The sequence below is a fragment of the Tiliqua scincoides genome, chromosome 5, assembly GCF_035046505.1.
Source record: "Tiliqua scincoides isolate rTilSci1 chromosome 5, rTilSci1.hap2, whole genome shotgun sequence".
Lineage (NCBI taxonomy): Eukaryota > Metazoa > Chordata > Lepidosauria > Squamata > Scincidae > Tiliqua > Tiliqua scincoides.
Window position 1 is genome coordinate 57,251,790 of NC_089825.1, and position 21,266 is coordinate 57,273,055.

At 42.7% G+C, this 21,266-nt stretch overlaps 1 protein-coding gene across 1 annotated transcript; it reads right to left on the reverse strand.

Moving 5' to 3' along the window:
* Nucleotides 1–1,623: 1,623 nt before the first annotated feature.
* Nucleotides 1,624–20,690, reverse strand: HERPUD2 (HERPUD family member 2). Its single transcript, XM_066627848.1, has 8 exons — nucleotides 20,329–20,690; nucleotides 16,118–16,195; nucleotides 13,287–13,400; nucleotides 11,608–11,762; nucleotides 7,402–7,524; nucleotides 4,358–4,681; nucleotides 3,464–3,581; nucleotides 1,624–2,439 (listed from the first exon to the last, which is right to left on the reverse strand). The coding sequence occupies exons 1-8, from the start codon at nucleotides 20,482–20,484 to the stop codon at nucleotides 2,281–2,283; spliced, it is 1,227 nt and encodes a 408-aa protein (XP_066483945.1). The 5' UTR covers nucleotides 20,485–20,690; the 3' UTR covers nucleotides 1,624–2,280.
* Between the last annotated feature and the right edge of the window lie 576 nt (nucleotides 20,691–21,266).

A 21,266-nucleotide genomic window follows, 5' to 3' on the forward strand; every position in this document is an offset into this window, starting at 1 on the left:
ACCCCAATGGGTCTACTCGGATCACTGGTGCAGAACCAAGAAGACCCATGCAGGGCTTTGAGGCATGGGAGGGAGGATAGGATGTGGCTGCAGCCTCTGCTGCCATCCCCACTCCCTCTCAGGCCTGAACTGCCCTCCTGCGCCCCACCCAGTTTCACCCAAACCCTGCCTCCTCCTACCTTGGAATGCCTCCCCACCACTCAGTGGGAACTTACGGGCTCCTGGTGATCATCTGACTGGCATGGAGGCCAAGAACCTCCCAGCGCTGACCTCCCCACTAGTGCTTCCATCGTTCTGGCTGCAGCAACATGCCTTACAGCACATTTGCAACCACTATCACTGAATAGCATGCAGGAAACAAGTGGTGGCCCAGGAGAGGATCCAGCCGTAAATCATGCAACGAATAGACTGTTTCCGTTTTGCAACCTCTTAGGTAATGTCAATGTTTCTGGTTGGCTGCTACCAGTAGTTAAGCACAGGAAGACGTATTACAGACACGTGCAGAAGTGAACAAGTAAAAGTGAATTCCTTCACTCAATGATACATTAGGGAAGCCCCATCAACCCATTCTTTCTGTGATTTTAGAAAGGAGTCTAAATTGTTACAAACTAATCCCCACTACAGGTACAACTGTTACCTGTGGCGAAAACAGCAAACACTTGGATATCCAACTTTTTCACATCTAAACTTTCACACAAATACATCCAAACTACCACTTTTTGGCATTCTGTCAATTAAAATTAGGAGGCATACATAAAATTAGGAGGAGACTTCTGTGGGCAGCAAAAAAAACCATGTCTGAGGATTTAGGAAATGAGTACTTTGATAGCTATAAGCCCATCTGATGAGAAACATACTGAGGCTTGATATTTATAGATGGGGGCCTAGGTTGTTAAGACTGCAATCCTACACACACTTACCTTGGAATAGGTCTCATTAACTTCAACAGGACTTTGAGGAGGCATCCATAAGATCACATTGTAAAATGCCTTTTAGAGTTAACATTTAAAAAGAAGTGGCAGTATTAACATTCCCAAAACACATAGTAACCCAAATTCTTTCATTTGCGTACATCTATAAATTGTTCAAATGCGTCTTTCTGGCGGTTCAAACTTAATGTCTTAATTAGGTCTTCTGTTTCTTTGTAGTGTTCTATAGTCAGGGCAAGATCACAAATCTGCCAAGTCAAGTAATGAACATGTTTATAAATGAGCGATTCAGTGCAGGCATCTCTAGTGATGGACAACCCAGAAGACGGCAGATTTTCTAAGACCTCACAAAGCGATCTTCCAACAAGCAGTACAGACCCACATTAAAACATGAAGTAGTGTTTAGGTTGCATCAAGTATGTTAATCTCAGCATTCAAATTCAAGAAGGGAAACATTCTAAAGTCAGCAAAAGGTAAAAGGTACTAACAAATCCAAACTATCAACACTTTAATCTTATTTTAGCTGAAGTCTTCCACTCTTTCCAGAAGAAATTCTATTCCTTCAACAAAAGTATATTCTAAATTTGATAAAGCATTAAATTAAAAAGTGTTAAACTAATAACAATTATGAGACTTAGAGAAATCTCCAGCCTAACAGATGCTGCATTCCAGGATTTAAAAGAATTTAGTACCCTTTTTCCACTGAGACTTTCTTTTTTTATTAAAAACTAATTACAGGTGTCTGTGTTTCCAAGTACACGTCTTTAAAAAAAGTACAGCATGTATTAAGCAGTTTGTAGTGTACTCCACCACTGTCTGTTCCCTTTAAAGAGCTGCTTGGTTATTTGTGGCATGAGAAGAACACAGCCTCATGCCACTGAATGGCAAAAACCAATTTGAGATGCAGATTTGTTTTAAGCAATAAAAGATTTCTACACAAGTTATATTTTACTATGAAGAATCTTCTGAAATATTGCTTTATGTAAATTGTGTAAGTTTTCTTAAAATTTACATATGCAGTTTAACAACCCTTTAAAGGGATTCACATCAACTATAAGTTTTTTGTCTCTGTGTTAACACAAGTCAAACAAAAACATGGAAGACCAATTTCTTTTTACATATTCTTCTTAAGACAAAGAATCTTTTTAAAAGCATTTAGTAGTCCACTGTTGCTTACATATTCATATGTATGAGAAAGCAGAAAGAGCAAAAAATACACATTTTTGTACACCATGATCAGAAAGTTTACATTATAAATCTTTTGAAATTGCACTCTATTTAAAATACCCCCCATGGAGTTAGCTTTCACTTTGAAGTACAGCTGTTCTGCTGTCAACAGTTCCTCCTCTGCTCAGTTGCCTACTTGTGGAGGCCCTTCAGGAATAAGGGATGTGAAGAAGGTAGTGATGAAGGACCACGCAGAAGCCATAAACCCAGGATGCTGCTCCGCATTGATATCCACAACATCTTCGCCACTGTCTTCATCGAGCCCATCATCCATGAGGCGCTCCTTTACAAGACAAATTTCCTAAATGCTTTAACTGTTTTATTTCACAGCAATACAGATTTTATTAACAGAAACATTTCTCACTTATCAGTAGCATAAGAGGGATACAGGGGGGCAACTGCACCAGGCAACAAGCTTTAAGGGGGTAAAAAGCTGAGCCTGACGCTCATGGCCAAAATTGTGAAAACCTTGATGAGAAAGAATAATACAATCATGCTATACTTCATTGGAAAGGTAATGTGATGCAGAATGCAATAAAACAAACTATGTTGGAATATCTGCATTCTTTCAAAAGTTATGGTCAATTAACCATGTTTTACTCTGTTCTAAATTTGGTGCATTTAACAGAGTATCCTCTGGAGAAGATTATGTGCTGATAGGGGCACCTGTAGAATTCATTTCTAACCAATATGGAGCAGACCTTTTATTTTTTTTACATAGTTAAGTTTGATTTTGTAGTCCCCTTTCCGTGACAAAATCTAATCCAATCCAAAATCTTCTTTGATCCCAGTAGCAGATGCCTCACCAACACTACTGCCATCTCTCAAGAAGATGATAGATGGGGAGCAGGACATTTATTCAGTGAACAGATTATTGATACAGAATAGACACTATGTGACTAAATGATGAAAGGAAACAATCTCAGGGCACAATCCAAACTGGCACATATCCCAGCTTAACCCACTTGTGCTGTCAAGCACAACTGAGCCACTTCAGAAGTTGGGAAGGCTGGTGCAAGGATGCCAGCCTCCCTGCATCAGATCCAGCAATGGACCTGGTGACTTCCAATCCAGCTGAGGGTTGCTGAGCCAGCTGGTGCACAGGGGGTTGGGGAGGACAGGGATCAGTCAGCCAGCCTGTTCCAGCGCAGGTTTGGATTGGGCTGCCCATCTCATTCCTAAACTTCACGAAGACAACAGTCAATTTAAATCTGATACTTAATAGAACTTAGTCTGCAAGTTAGTGCTACTCTTAAACCATTAAAAGTAAACATGAAGCAAGCAAGCCTAATCTGGCATCCACCTACCATCTCTTCAAGTCCAGCATTATTTACATTTTGCCCATCGTGGTTGATATCTACATTGTTGTTCGCTGCAGGTTGTTGGATTCCTTCTTGTCTGAATGGGAACCACCCAGCTTGGTGTCTGTTTTATAATAAAGTATACACACAATTACAAAAAATCGTGTACCTGTCTAATCTAAGAGTGCTATTGAGGAAATGTACACAAAATGACAACGAAACAGCTATCCAACTGAACTCTTATTCAACTCAATGGCAGAGGAGAAACAGACCAAAACCGGTATCAGTTTGGACACTAAGGGCACAAATTCTGCACACATTTACCAAGGAGTAAGTCTCAATGAACTTCACAGTAAGACCAGCAGAGGATTGCCCAAGAAACCGAGAGTTCCTTATTTAAAATTATGCCATTTTAGACCTGCTGTTCTTATGTGATTAAAGAAAGAAATAAAAGATTCTGACCATGTGTGTCAGACAAGCTGAATCATCACTAAATGCTACAGGCAAAAGGACAAATAATTCACATAATTCATATAAACTCAGGTCAACTCCTTCCCACACCCATGCTGAAAAGCTCAATTTTAACACTCAACAGTAGATGGCAGAGCTACTAAAGCTCATGTTTTCTAGTTTAAAGAAAGAGAAGAATAGGAAGTTGTGCTTTATGTTTATAGCACAAGATATTTTTGTGCTGTGGCGAAGAATGTGAACTGAAGACTGGGAAGGTGCCAATTAAGTCTCACATCAATGAACAAATTCCTTAGGTGGCCTTAGATGAGCCATTCTCTCTCAGTCCCTCACCTGAAATATGGGGATAATAACACTGGCATACTTTACAGTTCTGTACTGAGACAGTGTATGTGAGGTGCATTAAATACTAAAAAATAAGTATTTACTTACAGGTAAACCAATAACATAGCTCCCATCACCATCACGAACCGACTAAAGGAAGAATAGAAATATACAATGCTAAGGAGAATAGCTGCTCTGGAGAACGTATACATCCAATCTAGCCAGTCTCGATTAAAGTCTTCTTCATTCATTACTGGGCCTCCTTGTGCATTCATCTGGACATTTTGATTCATAGGTCTGTTCTCCTGTGGGACTACATTTGGTGCTGCTGGGGGCTCATTCGCAGGAACATGCTCAGAATTTGTGGGCTGTGGGACTGGAGGACTGGCTGGTTCTGTGCTGGGTGTTGCCTGGGCCGAAACTGCAGCTTGGCTGTAAAATAAACAGTAAAGAACATCTCAGAAATCAGTCTCGTTCATAAACAATTTAAAGGCATATTTTTGAGTTCACTCCACAATCATCAATTGAAATATCATGGATAAACCAAGTTAGTCATGCTTACTTCACAACACAAGTGTCATAACACAGAACATTTGTCACTGAGCTTACAAATGGCTGCTGAATCAATTTCAATGGACAATTTTTCTTATTTTGGCCAAATCCACAACAATCTCTTCCATGGAAGTGTGCCAACAAGGAGCAATTGCCCTGGTACAAGACAAAACAATGTCCAGAACTTCACAGAGGAAGGGAAATGGGTTAAAGTCATTATTGCAATATGGGTGGAATATGAAAGACAGCAGAGATGGCAACCTGGCATGGCTATTCCTCTGCGGAGTTGCGTCTTGCCCTACCTCAGCAGTCCCCAAATTTGGGATCAGTGCACAATGAAAAACCCGTCCCTGGAGTGAATGGAGCTTACTGTTCGATGGGACAGCCTAATATCTTCCTTACCTATCTTCCTAGAACTTTACACTGGGTAGCCATGTCTGCCAAGAAATCTGGGCACAGAGCAAGCTGGGGCAACATGCAGAAGTGGCTGGCCAGCACCAAGTGCTGGAGAGATTGGCAAGGAAGATATTAGGCTGCCCCTCAGAACGGTAAGCTCTGTTCATGCAGAGGAAGGCTGTGCTTGGGAAGGCTGCGCCGGATCTGACCCGCAAACCAGGGTTTGGTGCCCACCGCCTTACATGAATGACACACAGCCCTTGCAGGTCATCATACTATGATAAGTCATGTAATAAGGGAGCCACGTCCTAGTGAGCTCTGATAGCACACTCAGATCACGTAGTGAACATGCAAAAAAAAGCCAGATTGTGGCAGTGTCTATGTCACACTCCCCACTTCCTCTGAGATAACAGGATCGATCATTGTAGGATGATCACAGCTAGAGGCAACAATGATGGTTATGTTCCACCACTGTAACCAATAACTGACAAAAAGTCTCGCTCCTTTTCTATAAGCTTGGCTCTTCCCTACCCCAAATCCACCACCATCAATTTGTGTAAAGACAACTGTTATCCAGCGAGGCATACATCCCAACTGGCAAATGTTTGAGATATATTTCTTTATAACATGTACTAGTTCTACTTAAACAAGCATTAAATACACACTTCTTAGATGTTTAGATACTTAAAAGTATGTTTTACTGGTAAGGGTGCACTTCAATTATTTCAGAGAATTGGAAAAGCTCAGGGAGATCACCAAGATTCTCTCAGAATAAAAGGGCATTATACGTACTTCAACATGCCAATAGAGATTAGCATTGAGACTGCTCAGTTAGCTAATAATGTAATGTACAGGAATTAGATAACTAAACACTAGAACAAAAAATCCATAATTTTTACAGTGTTGCTACTACAGCAAGATTAAATTTACAGAGACAAAATAGCTACTTTTGAATTATAGCTGTAAAACTACAGATTTATTTGTGCAAGCACTTACCCTGAGGTGACAAAGTCATCACTTCTACCTCTCACTTGTTACATAGTCTCAGAGAGAGACCAATCCCGTCTAACTTCCCAGTGCTGATGCAGCTGGGTCAACGGAGGGTGTGCTGCATCCTGCAATGGGGTGGCAGTCGCAGAGGCCTCCTCAAGGTAAAGGATCAAGGTCAGGCCTGTGCAGCAGCTGCATTAGTGTGGGAAAGTTGGATAAGATTGGGCCCTTTATCAGAAACAAGCTGAACGCAAGGCATTACAAGTTAGCTCTTGCTTCTGTACTACCTTAGGATGGCCACGGCTGAGTTCAGATGCAATGTGGAACCGTGGCTTGTCTTCATACATGAACCAAAGCTTGCCCACAAACTGATTTGTTTTGAAGGTGATAAGCCAGGACCTGTAATCATGGTCTGAAGCTGATTTGCAGTTTAAGCCAAATATGGTTTAGCGTTATGACTGAATTCACTGACAATTGACTAACTACATTTACAACCACTGCTCTGCCTCAAGAGGCTGTCACACAAGGGAGACGAAAGTGAACTCTTGAAGCTGAATAGCAAACACATGGAAAACAAGAGCAAACAGCTTTAAACCAAGATTTGACTGTTGTACACCAAGAAGCAAAACAGTGCAAGTTCTTAACCATGCACAGACTGTAGTATCATGTTATGTCTGAACATACCCCTGCAAACAGCATGGCTGTGTTCTTAGCTGTGCAGAAGCGGCTCTAGGAATTCAAGCTTAGCGTATAGTAGCCGGACAGGAAACCAGAGCACATAGAAGAAATCCTCTGGGATTTCTGCCCATTGCAGGGAAAGGTGATAAAATTATTGACAGAAAGTCACCAACCGACTACTGTACATTGCTACATCATATTCTAGTAGTGCTCATCTGGAGACACAGACTATGCAAAGATAAGCTCACAAGACAGTTCATCACCATGAAAGAATGATGGTCAAATCTCATCTTGTACTGATTTATCTACTACAGCACGTGTACCAGTCAGCCAAACACAAAAATAAGACTATACACATAAAAGCAATTTTTGCAGGAGAATAAATCTTGTGGTGAATGTTCTGATGAAGTAATGTTTTTAATCACATAATTTGTTTACTAATGTAGACAAAGACCAAAATGAGTCTTTACATTTTAGGCTCCATCCTGCCATCTCAGCACTAGCTTTTTTTTTTTAAATTCACTATTTGTACTTACTATTGCATATAGTACTGGCGTGCATACATTTGTTGCCACCATATCATTTGTAGGGGGCTGAAAGCAGGATACACAGGAAATCCAGCGGGTCCTCCTTGCCCAGGAAACTGGTTGCCTACATTGCTAAAGAGAAAAAAACAAATTATATGCCAGGTACAATAATGGTGCAATTTTCAAAGTTACACACAGTTTTTTTTGCCCCATCTAAAACAGACACAGGCTGACTGATTTTACTCTAAGCCTACTAACATAAAAAAGGAAAAACAATTAGATATGTTACCATGACAGCTTCACATACCCCAGTTTACAGTCTTTATTTTTCATGTTTTTCTACCACCCTTCCACCAAGGAGCTCAGGCTGGTATACATAGTTCCTTCTCTCTTTTTGTTCTCACAACAACCCTGTGAGGTAGGTTCAGCTGGAAGATAGTGACTGGCCCAAGGCTGCCCAGGAAGCTTCATGGTTGAGCAAGGATTTGAACCTGGATTTTCCAGGTCTAAGTTCAATTCTCAAACCACTACACCAGCTATTTTCCAACCACTGTGCCATGGCACATTGGTGTGCCGCGAATGGTCTCCAGGTGTGCTGTAGGAGTTTAGGGGAGGGTCCTTTATTAGTAGGGGTGTGAACCCCCCCCCCCATCAGCATGGTGTGCCTTATCAATTGTCAAAAAACTGGTGGTGTGCCTTGACAATTTTAGCACCATGTCAGTGTGCCATGAGATGAAAAAGGTTGAAAATCACTGCACTACACCACCCTGGCTCTATTTTTACAGCCAAGACTTTTACAAAGAGAAGTCTATTGTTACACCATTTTCAAAACAGTATTTCAACATATAGCAGTGCAGCACAGCCACACCAATGCAGGCCTCCTAGCAAGAGAACCAAAACAAGAAGAGAATTACCTGCTCCTTTCTAAAAGCAAGGAAATGTAGACTCTGAGGAATGAACTTGTGGAACACTCCCTGCCATTTTCTCACGCTCAAGGCAAAAGACTCTAAACAGGGTTTAGAGAGAGCATTCATGCATGTAAAATTGTTTACATACAAGGCATATTATTGTATGTCTCATCCTCAGATGTGCTGGTGCTACAATAGCAAAGTCAACGTTGCTGAAGCATCATTGATAGTGAACAGCGTATTGAGGACATAGCCTGCATAACAGGTTGTACCACTTTAAAGGTGGAGCAAAGATGCTCATATAATATTTAAGCAGAAGCATTATCTACTACATTACCCTAAAGACGTGAAAGCCTTGCAACTACAGCAGCTTGCTAAGCAGAGTGTTGAGTAAGCAAGGTCAGGTTCTAAAGTGATTTTAGAAGTCACTGGAATGATAAAAACAGACAGCATCTCTAAAGAATATTTAGAATTGAGATGCCTCTTATCTTTCTGGGCGACAGCATGAAGAATTCAAAGTATCAGCAACATGAGTTGATGCAACTGTATTGCATCAGATCACACTTCTATCTTAGAAAGAAAATTGGCTGAAAGATGCCACAGGAGACCTTGCTGATTCACTATGTATTATGTATTTAGTCAAGTAAAGAACTCAAGTGAAGAGACGGGAACAGAGAAACTGCTATAGTTGTACTATACAAGAAAAAAATAGCTGGGAGAAAAAAATTTCCCAAGAATCTGATTGAACGCCTTATAACAGTATCTCTACAAAGAAAAATTCCTTAAAAATAGTATTTTAATTTACTTTACATCCTAATAAAGTTTCATTAGGAAAAAAGCAGTTATTTATATTAAGGTAGTGAGAGAGGGACCAAAGGGCAGATTTTATGGAGGAGATGGTGATTCTAATCCACTTCAGTTGCCCTGGATGATTGATTTAAATCAAGTTTCAGATTTATTGTTCCTTTCTAACCTAAACAAGCTTATATGTGATAAGAAAACATGTTGGTTCTCAACTTTTAAAAAACCTTTATACTCCCTTGGAGAACAAACCAAAATGTGCCAACTACAGGGGTTCATATCTGTTTACAGACAAAGGAACAAATGAGAAGCTAAGTATTTGTGTAGCTCTCTCTGAACACATACAAGGGACACTTTCAGGTGGAACCTATTTATCCGTGTTAGTTCCGTTCCGTGACTCGGTGTGATTAACAAAAAATGCGTTGTGCTAAATTCCACAGAGTTACGCAAATACACTGCAGCCTGACACTTCCGGATGGAAGGAAACTAAGGCAGCTGTTATCAATCCCCTCCCTTCCGTACTCAGCCCTCCTCTTTGCCAGCTTCCCGCTGACTTTTAAGAGTCCAGCCCTATGTGTTTCTACTCAGAAGTAAGCCCCATTGTAGTCAATTGGGCTTACTCCCAGGAAAGTGTGGAGGATTCTAGGCTAAATCACATGCTTTGCTTACTGGGAAGGCTTGCTTGTGTCGGTGATAGCCTGCACCATCTCAGTGGGGGGGGGGGGTTTGCTTGTGCCAGTGATTGCCTGCACCATGTGGGGGGGGGGGAATTCAGTAAACACTCCCTGGGTTTTTTAAAGCAATCCCTCTGTTGCTACCACACCTGCCCGTGTGAGAGCGCGCTCCACCTTGCTGCACATGTTCTGGCTACAGAGGTTTTCCGTCCCCCCTTCCCCTCTTCAGCCTCTTTGCTGGCTCAGGGGCTCCAGGAATGTGACTGTTCCTTGGCAAGGGGAACCCTCTTCCAGGGCTATTTCCCTACCTGGGCGAGGCGGAGCCTTTTTGCAGTGTTTTGGGCTGCCTGGAAATGGAGCAAGATGCCAGCGCAGGGCAAAGGAGGCAAAGGTGTGTGTGACTTTCAGTACCCCACCCATTCTCCTTGAGACAAATCGGCAAATAAAAAAATCTGTGGATAAATAGGCTGCACCTGCATAATTTATTTGAATGGTCAATGCCCAGAAACCTTTCAAAAGCAAGGGGCTGTTGGTAATTACTTTTTCCAAATGTTCATGGATATAGAATGATGGCCACATAGATGTCAGTGGGAACCAGACAACTGCAGCAAGCATAACTGCCTTTGCAGAAACATTTTAAGTTGTTCTCATATATTGCCTCGTGCACACTAAGGTTCCTCCACATGATTGTGTAACAATATATACAAACATGGAGAAAATAATCAGGGTTTGCATGTGTGAGGCATCTCTTGATGTCTTCAAGTATTTATTCCACAGTAACTAACTTGAAGAATATTGTCATATATACATCAAAAACCACCCTGCTGCTTATGAATTTTTATAGAAGTGTCAACATTACTTCTACAACAAAGTGTGAAGAGTGCATTTTGACAACCTTTGCAAACTGAGATATTTGTGTGCTAGGGAAACTCTCCTTGTCCTCCAACATTTTTAACACTAGCAAAGCTAGATTTATATTAATGCTAAATAGAAAATTTTATGCAGGAGTATGAAAAATTTTTTGCTTTATTGTACACAAAGCAATGTTTGCTAACCATTCCAGCTATGCTTACTGTCCTCAGGAATCTTGTATCACTCCACAAAATGTTTTATTTTTGCAAACAGAAGATGAAATTCATTGAAAATAAACTACAGAAGAAACTAGGAAGAAAGCATCATCTCAGTTTGGACTCTGATCAGAGTTTCTCTGTTTTGACCTCAGACTCACACTCACTTCAGTTTCGTTAGCCTGAAACAAGTGCAAAATTTGCACTGAATCATTGTCTTTGGCATACAGCATTTACCATCTTCTTCCATAAACTACCATGCACAAGATAAGCATGGAAACAAACGTTTATAGGACACTGATGAGAGCACTGGATATTTAGAATACTGCTCAATAAAGTACTCCAAGAATATCACAAAAAATTAAAATAAGAACTGACTCATCTGAAAATTAACCCATTTCTGCCCAGCCCACAAGTGTCAACATTTGATCCCTGTTGCATGTGTTGGGCAGAAATGGCTTTAAAAATAAACCCACCAGTGCTGAGAACAATTCAAATTAAATTTAAGATTCCAGAAATAAGAGCCTTAACAGGAACCTGAGATCATTTTTGCCCTTTAGGGAGAAACCTGTGATCTTCTATGGCTTGTAAAGAAAGGGTAAGTCAGTTTTCATCCAATGTGAATATTTCTGATCCAGACTGGCAAGACCTACTGTAATGTTTCAGCCACAGATAATCTGGCAAAATTACTATTACGTATGTTGAAAACAAAACAGAGAGCATTAACTGAAGCCCTAACAACAAGATCACTTCCATGTTACTTACCCTTGCATTATATATGGGAATGGATGACTCTGTGTTGGATTGCTTTGTGCTTGTGGAAGGTTGCGATGTCTCAGACCATCAGAGCTAGCACTGGCAGTGGAAGGTAAAGTTTCTTGCACTGGTGAAGGCATTGTTGAGCCTGAATTTTCCGGATTCTTAAAACAAAATGCAACTGCCCTTAAATTTTCACAAAAATAGAGATGGTTCCATGGTTTATGCTAAATGACATTCTGTATCAAAAGCGTTCTTTCATTTTCAACCCAGTCTGCATCCTCTGACACCTGAAATCAGAACCCCTTACCCTACAGAGAACTAAAAATGAAGTCATCCTGGAGCCAGAGAATGTGTTATAGCTGGCATGGGGGTGCTACCGCTTCCACATTGCAACTGATCCAGGACTGGTTGATGACATTTCAGACCTTTCTCCATGACTTGCCACTATAACAATTGCTTCCATTGCCCATAACTTGTGCTCCAGCCCATGGACTGTCTAGTAAGTACCACTGACAGGGAGTGCATATACAGCGTACAAGTATTGTTTTACATTTCAGTCCAATTACGACACAGCCAGTTTTCTGAATCTAACTTGAGGCAAAAACATACTCACAAGGGGAAACATTTACTTTAAAGTAATTTTTTTAAAATCCTCAAGTAAACTTAGCATGTGCAAAAACAGCTCATGCTCTTATGGGAAATCATAATCTTCCAAGAAAGAAAAAATAGAACATTGGTGCAAAGTCCGTTCATATCCCCAACAGCGATGTTTAAATGCTTCCTGGGAGGAGCAAAAACACAAACTATACATGTCGGGGCAGCAGAGGAGAATGGCCTTTGCCTTCCCAGTAGCAGAGTGGCACAGGAGCGTTGTGAGGCAGCACAGGAAGCAACCGGTCCCAAACAAAGCCACAGACGCAGGCTTGTTAAGCAGAGAATGTATTGGTAAGGAGCAGGCAAAAACAGTAGTCAGTCAAACGGTCCAGAAGTCAGGGATACAGCAAGGCAGTCACGATAAGCAGTCCAAGTCAGAAAACAAACCAGCAGCACTTCACCTAGAAGATCCACCAAGCAACCCACACTTGGTGTCTGCATCAGTCACTTTATATACCGGAGTCAGCCAATCAGAACATGGCAACCTCATAGTCTTGTGACCTGCTCTGACTGGCTGTCCAGTGGTGCACTGCACCACTCCTCCATGGGTTACATGCCTCAGCACACATCTCCCTGAATCACTTGGCTCCCACCTGACACAGGTGCATCTACTTATTAATCAGTGCTGCTGTTACATTTGTTTATATTCTACCAGCTGGACATCAAGGCCCCCTGCCACATCATGGCTCATAACAATTCAAGGCCAAAGGCCTGACACAGGGGGATGTAGATGCACCATTATGAGCGATCATGGGATACCCAAGCCCAATAACAGGATTTAAAGTAATAATAATTAAGTAGTTCAGAAATCTTACAATTCCATTATACTTCCCAGGATCTGTTTCACCGTTTCTCAATAACCTAGTATTTTTGACAGCATTTTATGAATTTGTCACAATCAAAAAAAGTAGAAAGCAAATATGTTACCTTGACAAATCCTATGTTGCCATTACATTACTGTCTGGACATATATACTAAAATTGTATTGCTGACAGAGTTCAACAATGACAATTTATACAAAGCCAACTCACCGAGAGGTTGCTAGATGTTGATGAGCCATTGTTTTCTCTACCAGCATCAGGCTTTGGAGAACTTGGGGGCGTCCGTGAAGAACATACTAGATGAACCATATGATATTCATCTTGCTAAAATAAAAATAAGTATTTGACACATTTTCAGACCCAAAACCACATACTCTGACATACACATAACTATAGCTGAATGGCACAGATGCAAGTAGCTATTCAAGTTACCTGACATTTAAACTGTTATTTTATAACACTTGAGTGCTGGAACACTTCCAGGTGTTTATGTACTCACATGGGAAGGAAACCTTTTTTCACTCAGACTAATCCTTAGAGGGGAAAAGGTTACCTTTCAGCCTTATGGGCAGGAGGCATAGTCTGGTGGTTAAGCTGAAGGCTGCTCAAAGATTGCTATGCTGGAGATGTCCTGGTGGGAGACTGAAGCTGTTGTGCGGGGACAGAGCCAAAAGAAGCTGCTGATATGACCTCACTAGGAGAGGGTCTTGCAAGTGATGCCACAGGAATGCGGAGGAGTGTGGAAAGTCCGCTTCCAAGAAAGAATGATTAACAGCTTGGCCAACCTGAAGCTGCTCCTACTAGAAGCTTGGAAGGCATACCCAGAGACCAGCTATGTGACCATGACACAAAGGATTTCATCTGGAAGTGAAGGGTTCTACAAGTTGTTTGTAGAACAATTATTGAAAAAACTCCTTTGCTTAGTATAACCTGCCTATGTGAACTGCCTGGAATCTGTAAGTCTCACAACATGTTGTGAGAGTTAGTGAGAAAGATGGTATACAAATGCTATTATTATTATGCTTTAAAAATGTATTAAAAGGAGCTAAACCAGGAAATCAGTGTCACTCCCCTACTGGCCAAAACTAGTTATTTCATTCAAACCCAAACTTTCACTCTAATTTTCTGATTAAAACCTACAAGCATGGCACCTAGATTCAAGTGACAGATGAGCAAACCAATTTGTGGAAGAAAAATCTGTGCATATGGGGACAGAAAGAGAAACACAATTGTAAGATGGGGGGTCAAAGGGAGAGGTTCACAAACTGGGCATCACAACACTCTGGGGCGTTGTGAGGCACTCCCCAGAGTGTTGTGGGCCACCCACTGGCTGGCAGTGAGACCACAACACAAGCCTGCAACGGCGGTAGGAAGCGCAGCAGGGAGATGGTTTTCATGCGCTTGGAAAGGCCTTCCTACCCGCTCTGACTCTTACCACCGTTTTCAGGCTTGCTTCTAGTCTCCAAACCCAGAAGTGAGTGACGGTGACATTATCGCATGATGGGTTTTGCCACTCCCGGGTTCCAAACACTGCGCCTGCGGCATGAAGGGCGGAACGAGTCAGGTAGGTATGGAAAGCACTGGGATGTGGGATAGAAGAGGTAGTGGTTACTGTTAAAATCAAGTTCACAGACAACTCACATCAGCAGGAACAGTACACGGTATTCTTCCTGATTACGCTGAGTTAATTAACTAAAGTACTGAGGCAGGAAAATGGTTTCCTATTACAGCCTACATAGGTGGACTTTTACAGAACAATACTAGGTATGTCTTCTCAGAAGCAAGCCCCACCAAGTTCAATAGAGCTTACTCCCAGGTAAACGCATACAAATGTGTACAGAATTGCAGCCTTAGTTTGGGTCCACTGGCATGGGCTCTAATAAGAAACCAATGTTTCTACCTCAGTACCTTAGTTAATAAATGTAGCATGGCCAGGGAGAAACTACTGTTGGGAGTTGTCACTGAACTTCGTATTTCATAATGATCACTAGCTGTACCTCTTCTATCCCATAATCCTCATCTTTCACCATTTTTTTCTTTCTGCTCCTGTTTCTGTGTATGTGGGTACATGAAACTGCCAAATGAGGAGAACAATAAACAATGATAGGTTTTGGTGCAGTGCTTTCCAAATGTACACAGTGGTTCACATGTATTATCTTGTTGCTATCCTTACAGCAATCTTGAAAGACCAGTATTATTACCCCCCATATCAAGGCTGAGAGGAACTTGTCCAAAGCCACCTAATGAGCTCATGGCAGAACTGGGAAAATCACAATTCATAGCTCTTAGCTGTGCTCTTAGCTACTGCACTGCATGAGCACTCATATCTTCCTAACACTTCATGCTGTTGAAGAACTCTAGTCCATGAAAGCTTCTGCTGCTACATGGTGGTGTTTTTTGTTTGTTTCTGCAAATAACCAAAAATCATGCTCTCTTCCTCCACTTGCATAAAGACCCACAGAGAGATAACTCTTTTGAGCTTGTCCAGGAGGATCAGTGCTTTTAGTTGTGTAGAGAGCTCTCCCTCCACATACATTTTCACTCTCACTCTCTCCCCCCCCCCCCCCGGTGACACATGTGTATATATAAATGTACACACACAAATTCCAACTAAAAAAACCTTTGGAGAAGAAAGTTGTGCAGCCTAGGGCTGAGGCGACTGTCACAATACTGCCATCCTACCAAAGACTGCATGCTGATTTGAGGATGCAGAGGACCAAAAACACCACAGAAATTATAAATTTGTTTTAAATACCTGTAGTTTGACCAGTCAAGTGACTAAGCCTACTTCCAAGTCCATGTGAATGCTCAGAAATGCAATCTTAATGTTGCAGTAATATTTTCCTTATACAATATTTTCCTTAACTTATAACAGTTAACATGCTAAAATTAGCACATTTCATAGGAGTTTTTCTGTGTGCAATCGTACATCCGAGTTGTTTCATTCTAATATAATCAAGGCATACTTTAATACTTTAACAGTTGTATAATTTTTACAAGGAGCATTTTTATTTCAAGCAAAGTTTTAAAGTAAAGCTTACTTTTCTGAGAATATCCTTCAGCTGCAGGTGATCAGGAAGCAATCTGCCAGAATATACCAGCCTCTGATCCTTTGTAGACTGGGATAAAGAAAGAATTCATTTTTCCCCCAAGCTTCACCAACGAAACAGAAACACAAAAGGTATATGCCCAACCTATTAGTAAGGTTTTCAGAAAATAGGTAAGCAATACATTTTTTTCAACACAGACCAGGGTGGGGGATCATAGTGAAAAATATGATGCAATCTGAAGGGGATAATTCTTGTGGTTCTCTCTTAATTGTTCTCTATCCAAAATTTTAGAAAGAAATTACTTAGCTCCTAGTTAAATACTGCAGAAACAATCTTTTCCTTAAAACAATTAATAGTTGCATTGTATTTCTTGAAAGGCCAATAGGTTTCTTAAATGGATCATATCATTATGATGCTGGCTCATAACTGGTTTCATAGTTCCCACAGTGTAATTTCCATTGCTCAATTAATAGAGGCATGCGAGTACTGAGAAGTTATTAATGCTCAGTTTACTTGCAATAATACAAATTCATTATCAAAGAACTGATTGAAGTACAAAGCTTTGATCCAAAGTAAAGAGCTGATCAAATCCATTTTCTTAGTTTAATAAAAAATAAACTAAGAAAATTCATTTGATCAGCTCTGTAACCCCAAAACTGTTGGACCACTTGAAACAATATCCCCATAACAGTCAGAATCCACCCCCTATCAAAATGTCTAGACTAATGGCTAACAAAAAGTCCATCTGTGTAACAAGCACACTCATTAGCCATATCTCAAGGGTTCCCAAATTTACTGGTGTCTCTGCTCTCTTCTTCCATGGCAACCTTTTTCTGGGTGCCACAATCTTGGATCATGCAAAATCTCACAAGATCTTGTGTTATTCACAAGACATCCCACAACAATAGTGCAAAATCTCACATATCCAAGATGACAGTGTCCAGAAAGAAGATGCCAGGGACATTCCATGACTCTCCTATGAATACCCCATGGATCTGTTTGGCACCACACCTCACAGTTTTAGAACCACTGCCACGCCATTCATTACCTTGCCTTGATAATCTAAAGAGGAAAAGCAAAGTTTCTAGTTTAAAGTCTAATTTAACATGTTGCTCAAGCCTTTAAGCCATCTATTAAAACACATTATAGGATCTAGTCCCAAAGTTTCACTTTCAACTGTTTCAAAAACATAAAAACAATATGAACAAAAAAGAGGAGACTCTCAGTACAAGTAATGCATGGCTTCCAGCACTTCAATATACTAGAATAAAAAACTTGGGAGAAACCCATTTAAGAAATTATGGTGGTGATGAACAGGCAAAAGAGTGTTCGCATGCCTTTAAAAATTCAAGCAGAGGCTGGCAGTTTAGCCAGCAGTCAACTGACAGATAAGAGGATACAAATCCTTTACAACCCCTGAAGATGCTTTCCACAGTAGAAAGTGAAACATTCAGACTACATCCTACAATGTATTTTATCCATGGTTTAAGGACTTGAGCAACATGTTAAATTATGCTTCAAACTCATCCAGCCATGAAAGTCTTTGTATGAAGTTTCTAGTCTCCCAAAGATCTGTGTATATGACTTAGGGAGACAGAAAGTTGTATAGTTATTGGGATATGAACATCACCTTCTGTCTCCCTAAGTCATATAAGTTCATATCCCACTTCCTTATTCAGCTTGTTATTTTATTGCATTTCTCTTCATTTACATTACTACATGGAAACTGAATGTTAATATATGCCGGTACAGAGTGTCCTCTTTGTACCACCAATTCCAAACTGAATGAAAATTAAAAAAATACAAAAAGAAAACCATAAGCCATCTTCAGCCTTGTAATCTCGTTAGTAGCATGACATTTCCAGTTTTGCCCCCAGCTAATTACTAATTCCAACAGTTCTCAAAACTTTCCTTATCTGTTACAACAGTTTCACAATTTATTCTAGATAATCACCAAAGCAACCTGATGCATCACAGCTGCCACATCATAAGCACTGTGTACATATCAACTCAGGAAATGTAGCTTCATTGCTTGGAAAATGTTAAGCACGTTCCACGAATCCAAGATGCCAATCAGATTTATCTCAAGAGGAACTAAGTTGGAAGAAGGTGGGTATGAAGCCTGGTGAGAGGACCAAGAGTACTGTTAACCTCACCACTTTGTTGAAAGTATGAACCTCAGAAGTAGATTTTAAGTAGAGAGGAAAGTTTCCAGGATTTCAACAGCTTGCTAAAATATACTATTTTTTTACTCAAAACGTATTTTGGAGATGAGATTTCAGTTATTATATAAAAACTGGTAGTTAGATTATCAGAGAGGAAGATTAGCCAGCAGAATAAGTCAGCAGAAAAGCGGGGCACTGTTGTCCAGATATTACTATGTCAGGAGCATGAAAAACCAAGAACAGGTCAAATGACTTGCTGGGTTACACTCTGAATAAATAAGGTTATGGAGAAAGAGCTAAGGCACTGTGTTATCCAGAAAGGGTCAATGAAGAGAGATGCTTGAAGTTGGGCAGAGATTCAGCTTGGAAAAAAGAATTTTAACAAAGAAGCAGGTGGTGTCAAAAGCAAGAGATGCAAAACAGAACAACTATCTGCTTTTCTGGGTCATATCTATTTGACAGGTGTGGAGGAGTATGCTAGCCAAAGCAGTACCGAGGTAGGAAGGTATGCAGCTGGGCTAAGACAACTGCCAGCTGGGAGACAGCAGATTTCAGCACCAAATACCTATACTCTACTGCCCATATAGGTGCCATACCAGGCAGAATGAGACATCACTGTTTAAACATTTCTACTTCTGTTTGGCAAAGACAGACCTCAAAACAGAGAAGGGGGAATTTCTGGTAACTGGGTTGCTCAGGGGAACATCCAGAGCTTCATGCAATACCATCCAGGTGAATGATTCACCTGGTGACATGACAGGTCAATTGGCCACAAACTGTGCACTCAACAGGAGCTGGAGCCAACTGCTCAGTTCCTTCAGGAGCTATATACATCTACAAAACTTACAGTGGTTGCATTCACACCTTGTATTTTAAGGGGATGTAAAGTGTGAACGCAACCACTGTAAATTTTGTAGACATGTGTACCTCTGAAGAAGCTGAGCTGTTGGCTGCAGCTCCTGTTGAGTGCGCACTTAGGGCACAATCCTAACCCCTTATGTCAGTGCTTTCCAGCACAGGCATAGCAGTGCCAATGGGACATGTGCTGCATCCTGCAGTTGGGGGACAGTCACGGAGGCCTCCTCAAAGTAAGGGAATGTTTGTTCCCTTTCCTCAGAGCTGTATTGCCCTTATGTCAGTGCTGGACATAAGTGCCCTTATGTAAGTGCTGGACATTGCCCTTATGTCAGTGCTTATGACAGTGATGGACAGCACTGACATAAGGGGTTAGGACTGCACCCTTAGTGGCCAACTGTTAGTTGCCCACATTAGGGGGTGCACTTAAAAAAGTAATATAGGAAATGCCCCTCATGGTCTTAGATGAGAAAGGAGGGTTTAATAGAAGGAGGGATGAGAGTGCACTGTTCAGGTGGAAACTTTCACCAACATGCAATGAAGACTAGCAAGTCCCATAACTGGAGAGAAGAAAGCTAGCTGGCTTGACTAGCCAGAGGCGACTACTGGGTCTAGTTGGATGTCAAAGCAGGGGTGGGTGAACAGCGGGATGGAAGGGCAAGCCATCCAAGACCACCTAAGGGCCTCATCCTCAGGGAAATGAGATGGAGAAGGACAGGGGGATGCTTGTGGTGCTGTGCCCAATCAGGGCGTCTGGGTCTGGAGCAGGGATGTGTGGTGGGGGGGGGGCAAGTGAGGCAGAGCCTCCCCACTGGAGTCCTTTGAAAAGCACCACCGCCATGTGAGGCACACAAACACCCACCACCCACACGCACAGCACACTTTTCAAAGGACTCCAGTGGGGAGGCTCTGCCTCACCTGACCCGCACCCACCATCCCTGGTCTGGAGGAGGACTATTGCAGAACAAAGGGAGGGAGAGGCAGCCAGGTGAGTGGTTAGCAACAGGGTGCCCCCCGCCCCTTGTACAGGCTCTGCCTCGACAGTGCCTGTAGCAACAGCCCCACAGCGGAGAGGCAGGAGGCGCCAGCGCCCCGGGGTGGGGGAGGAAGCAGAACTGCGGGTCTGAGAGGCGGCGGCCGGCGCCCCACCGCGCCCCACCGGCTGGCTGGCTGGGGGCTCACCGGCTGGCTGGGGTACACCTTGGAGAGGTGGCTCTTGAGCCTGCCCACGGTCCAGTCGAGGAAGCAGCGGATGGTCTGGTCCGTGTACTTCTGGTTGGGCGCTTTGATGATGAGGGTGACGGGCGGGGCCGCCGCCACCGCCGCGGGGGCCTCCATCGCCTGGCTGCGACTCCCCGGCGAGCTCAGGAGCGGGAAGGCGACGCCGACGCAGCTCGCCCTCGGGCCGCCGGGCTGCGGGCGCCCATCTCCGTCCGCGGGGAGCGGCTCCTTCCCCGGCCTCGCCTGAGAGCGCGGGGCGGACACGGAGCAGCGGCGTCACGGGCAAGGCGGGCCTCGGCGCAAGAGCGACTTCCCGGCCCGACAGCGAGCCTAAAATGGAGGCCGGAAAGCAGCGACCGCCCTGCTGCCAGCCAAGCGCTCGGCGCGGCGTCTCCTGCGCGTGGCCGCTAGAGGGCGCTGTGGCGCGGAGGCCGCGGAGGGGGGTGGAAGCCGCTGCGTGGCAGGAGGAGGTTCAACAGGTGACGCTCTCCCAGAAGCGGAGGGGCGGAGGCTGCGGCTGGGGGAGCACCACTGCTGGAGCTCTGCCTGCGAACCGCTGGCTACAGAGGGAAGGGAGCAGCAGCAAAGGAACTTCCTACAAGCAGGGAAGGGCTGGAGGAGCTCAGACAGGGAAGAAGGCAGGCTGAGGAAGAGCCTGGCAGGTTTAGGACAGGCAAAAGAAATGGTTCTTACTCTCTTTGCCCAGCGTGTGATTGGCCTGTGGAACTCCTTGCCACAGGATGTGGTGGCAGATGATTTCTTATTCTCTTTCCCCAGCATGTGATTGGCCTGTGGAACTCCTTGCCACAGGATGTGGTGGCAGCACCTGGCCTGGAGCCTGGACACTTTAAAAGGAGACTGGACACTTTTCTGGAGGAAAAGTTCATCACAGGTTGCAA